Source organism: Lipotes vexillifer, unplaced genomic scaffold (genome assembly GCF_000442215.2).
Source record: "Lipotes vexillifer unplaced genomic scaffold, Lipotes_vexillifer_v1.1 scaffold545, whole genome shotgun sequence".
NCBI classification, from domain to species: Eukaryota; Metazoa; Chordata; class Mammalia; order Artiodactyla; family Lipotidae; genus Lipotes; species Lipotes vexillifer.
In genome coordinates this window covers 1674730-1677894 of record NW_006779129.1, presented here as the reverse complement: position 1 = coordinate 1677894, position 3165 = coordinate 1674730, and the positions used below count along the sequence as shown (strand labels likewise).

At 58.1% G+C, this 3165-nt stretch overlaps 2 protein-coding genes across 2 annotated transcripts in view; one reads left to right on the top strand and one right to left on the bottom strand.

Annotated features, from left to right (window-relative positions):
- Nucleotides 1-2568, top strand: part of LOC103083567 (keratin-associated protein 10-8-like) — a 6178-nt gene extending 3610 nt beyond the window's left edge. Inside the window, 4 exon segments of the mRNA XM_082930946.1 lie at nucleotides 1744-1912; nucleotides 1915-2007; nucleotides 2010-2371; nucleotides 2374-2568. Of these exon segments, the coding sequence (XP_082787072.1) occupies nucleotides 1744-1912; nucleotides 1915-2007; nucleotides 2010-2371; nucleotides 2374-2568 (819 nt within the window).
- The window catches only part of TSPEAR (thrombospondin type laminin G domain and EAR repeats), a 61454-nt gene that overhangs the window by 50887 nt on the left and 7402 nt on the right, over nucleotides 1-3165 (bottom strand). The window lies entirely within an intron of this gene.

Genomic DNA, 3165 nt, shown 5'->3' with positions numbered 1-3165 from the left:
GGGAGGATCCCACGTGCCGCGGAGCGGCTGGGCCCGTGAGCCGTGGCCGCTGAGCCTGCTCGTCCGGAGCCTGTGCTCCGCGACGGGAGAGGCCACAACAGTGAGAGGCCCGCGTACCGCAAAAAAAAAATAATAATAATAATTGGAGATGGGCCATAGAAGTAGAAAATCCCATTAGCACATCGTAGTCATCAAGCTGTAGGCATGATCCCCAGAGGGGTGCTGAAACCACAGGGCAAATATTTCAGCAGAAGGAGGATATCTGCAAAGGCTCGAAGAATCTCCCCCAGATATTTATTAATTACAAAGGGAGAAATAGTCACATCTTCAGTGATTAGACATAACACCACCAAGTAACCCCTGCTTCACTGGACACATTACTTCTGTGGATTCTTCCCCTAAATGTAACAGTCCAAGTCCAATCGTAAGAAAATGTCAGACAAACCCAACTTGAGGGACAGCCCACAACGCACCTGATCACTGCTCTTCAAAAGTGTCCCAGTCACAAAGGACAAGGAAACTGTGAGCAATTGTCCCAGACTAGAGCCAACTAAGGAGATCTGATGAATGCACCGTGGGGTCCTGGAACAGAGAGAGGACACTCCTGGGAAACTGGTGAATCCGAAAAGTCTGTCCTTAGTGAATAGTAAGGTCCCAATGCTGGTTTCCAAATCTTGGTAATTGATCTACAGTTCTGTGCGATGTTATCACTAGAGAAACCTGGGAGACGGGCATACGTGAATTCTCTGTACTCCTTTTATGATTATTCCATAAAATAAACTAAAAAAATAATCAACCCATGAGCTCAAACCACGCCTGGACTGACAGAAATTTTGGGTGTGCTCCAAACCTGTCAGGCCACCTGCTGCCTGCACCCCGCCCTTCACTACTGTCCCTGAGAAAGAAGAAAGTCAGCACCTGCTCAGCTTTTCCTTCCATCCCAGACTCTGGCCATGTGTCAGCCTCAGAGCAGGGACAGCACTTATGAGGGGCTGAATTGTGTCTCAACAGGATGCTGCGGCCTCAGCCCCCAGCACCTGTGAATCTGACCTTATTTGGAAATAGGGTCTTTGCAGATACAATCAAGATAAAATGAGGTCTTGGGGGTGGCCCCTAATCCAACCTGATTGGTGTCCCTATGAAAGGCGGAAATTTGGACGCAGACAGGCACACACGGAAAAAGCCCTGTGAAGGTGAAGGTAGAGATCAGGGTGGTGGTTCTGCAAGCCAAGAAGCCCCAAGAATTGCCAGAAAAGCCCCAGAAGCTAGGAGACAGCCTGGGGCAGGCTCTCCCCGACAGCCTTGGAAGGAAACAGCCCTTCCGCCACCTTGACCTCAGACGTCCGATGTCCAGACTGTGAGATACATTTCTGTTGTGTGAGCCGACCCATCTGCTGTGCTGTTACTGCTGCCTGCAAAGCGTGACTCACGTTATCTTTATTTAGAACCCAAATACACCTCCCCTCTAACCTTCCAACCACGGAGGCGCATGACCTCATTCAGCCAGCTGGGCGACCCCAGCAGCGCTCACCCTGACCAGGGGCCAGGACCCAGTGCCCACAGACACCGGCCCCGACCTGCAACACTGCCTAAAATGACAAGGTGACTTACACTCCACCCCGGGGTTTCTTTCCAGGACGAAAACGAGTAAAGGTGTCCCGAGCCAATTTCAAGTGTTTGCGAGCTGAGCAATGGCTCCCGGGACAACAGCTGCCACTCTTTCTGCGGACTTGCTCTCAACAGCAACCAGGAAGGGAGGGTGTGGAGCCTCCCCAGGACAGCACACACACCCAGGAGGGGGTGAAGCCGACAGCCGAGCACATCACACACACACACACACTCACACCCTCCTCCAGCCACCGCCCCACCACGGCCGCGTCCTCCCTGTCCGTGTGCTCCAGCGCCCTGAACTACGGCAGCGGCTCTGCCTGCCTGGTCCCTGTGACTCCTGCACCGGCTCCTGCTGGCAGGTGGACGACTGCCCAGAGAGCTGCTGCGAGCCCCCTGCCGCGCCCCTGGCGGCTGCGCCCCGGCCCCCTGCCTGAGCCTCGTCTGCGCCCCAGTGAGCTGTGTGTCCAGCCCCTGCTGCCAACCAGCCTGCACCAGGCCCTGCACGGCCTCGTGCTGCCGGCAGTCTAGCTGCCAGCCCCCCTGCCGCACCTGCTCCCCCTGCCAGCAGGCCTGCTGTGTGCCCGTCTGCTGCAAGCCCGTCTGTTGCTCGCCCATCTGCTGCAAACCTGCATGCCGCACACCTATCTGTTGTACACCTGTCTGCTGCAAGCCCATCTGCTGCAAGCCTGTCTGTTGCACATCTGTCTGCTGCAAGCCTGTGTGCTGCGAGCCCGTGTGCTGTGAGGCCGCCCCTGCTCAGCCCCCTCGTGCTGCCAGCCCAACCCGTGCCCCTCGTCCTGCCGCAGACCCTCCTCCTCCTGCCGCACACCCTCCTCCACCGTGTCCCTGCTCTGCCGCCCTGCGTGCTCCCGCCCTGCCTGCTGCATCCCTACCTCGCTATGGGCGCCCCCCCCCCACCTCTGCCATTACCAGCCACCAGCCACCCTCAGGATTTAACCCAGCACGAGCTGTGGTCTATACCTCTACCTGAATGTGAGCTGACCTAGGACCCCAACAAGCAGGGCTTAGCCCATCTGTAGCCTCCAGATCAGGCCCAGATGAACCTGAGACAGCCCTCCCCTATTACTGCGGGTCCCCAGGTTTCTCCTGAAAGCCATGGACACCGCTCTCCCCCCTAGTCTTTGGGGGCCTTACTCTGCTCCGTCTCTGCCCCTCCTGCTGCTGTGTGCCCTCCCCTCCCCTCACGGGGTCTTGAGCTGAGCTGCCTGTATGTTTCCTCGCTTCTGGCCCTCGGGGCTGACGTAAATAACTCCGGCCTCAGCAGCCTTGGAGCCAAGCCATGCCCTGGGAGCATCTCCAAGGGTGTTGAGCTCGGAGGCCCACCCAGTCGGCCCCACGGCCCTCGACTCCTGCGTCTGTATCTCTGGGCAGCTCTGGGTGGCTGTGCTGTGTGTCCGAGATTGTGTTGGCCAACGCCACCTGGCCAGAGGGCCCCCTGCCCTCGGCCTGGCTCTCCCTGGTCAGCCTGAGGACGCGCAGAAGGCGGGGCCCCGCTGGCTCCTGGCCTCCTGGGACGCAGCTGGAGTGGAGCAT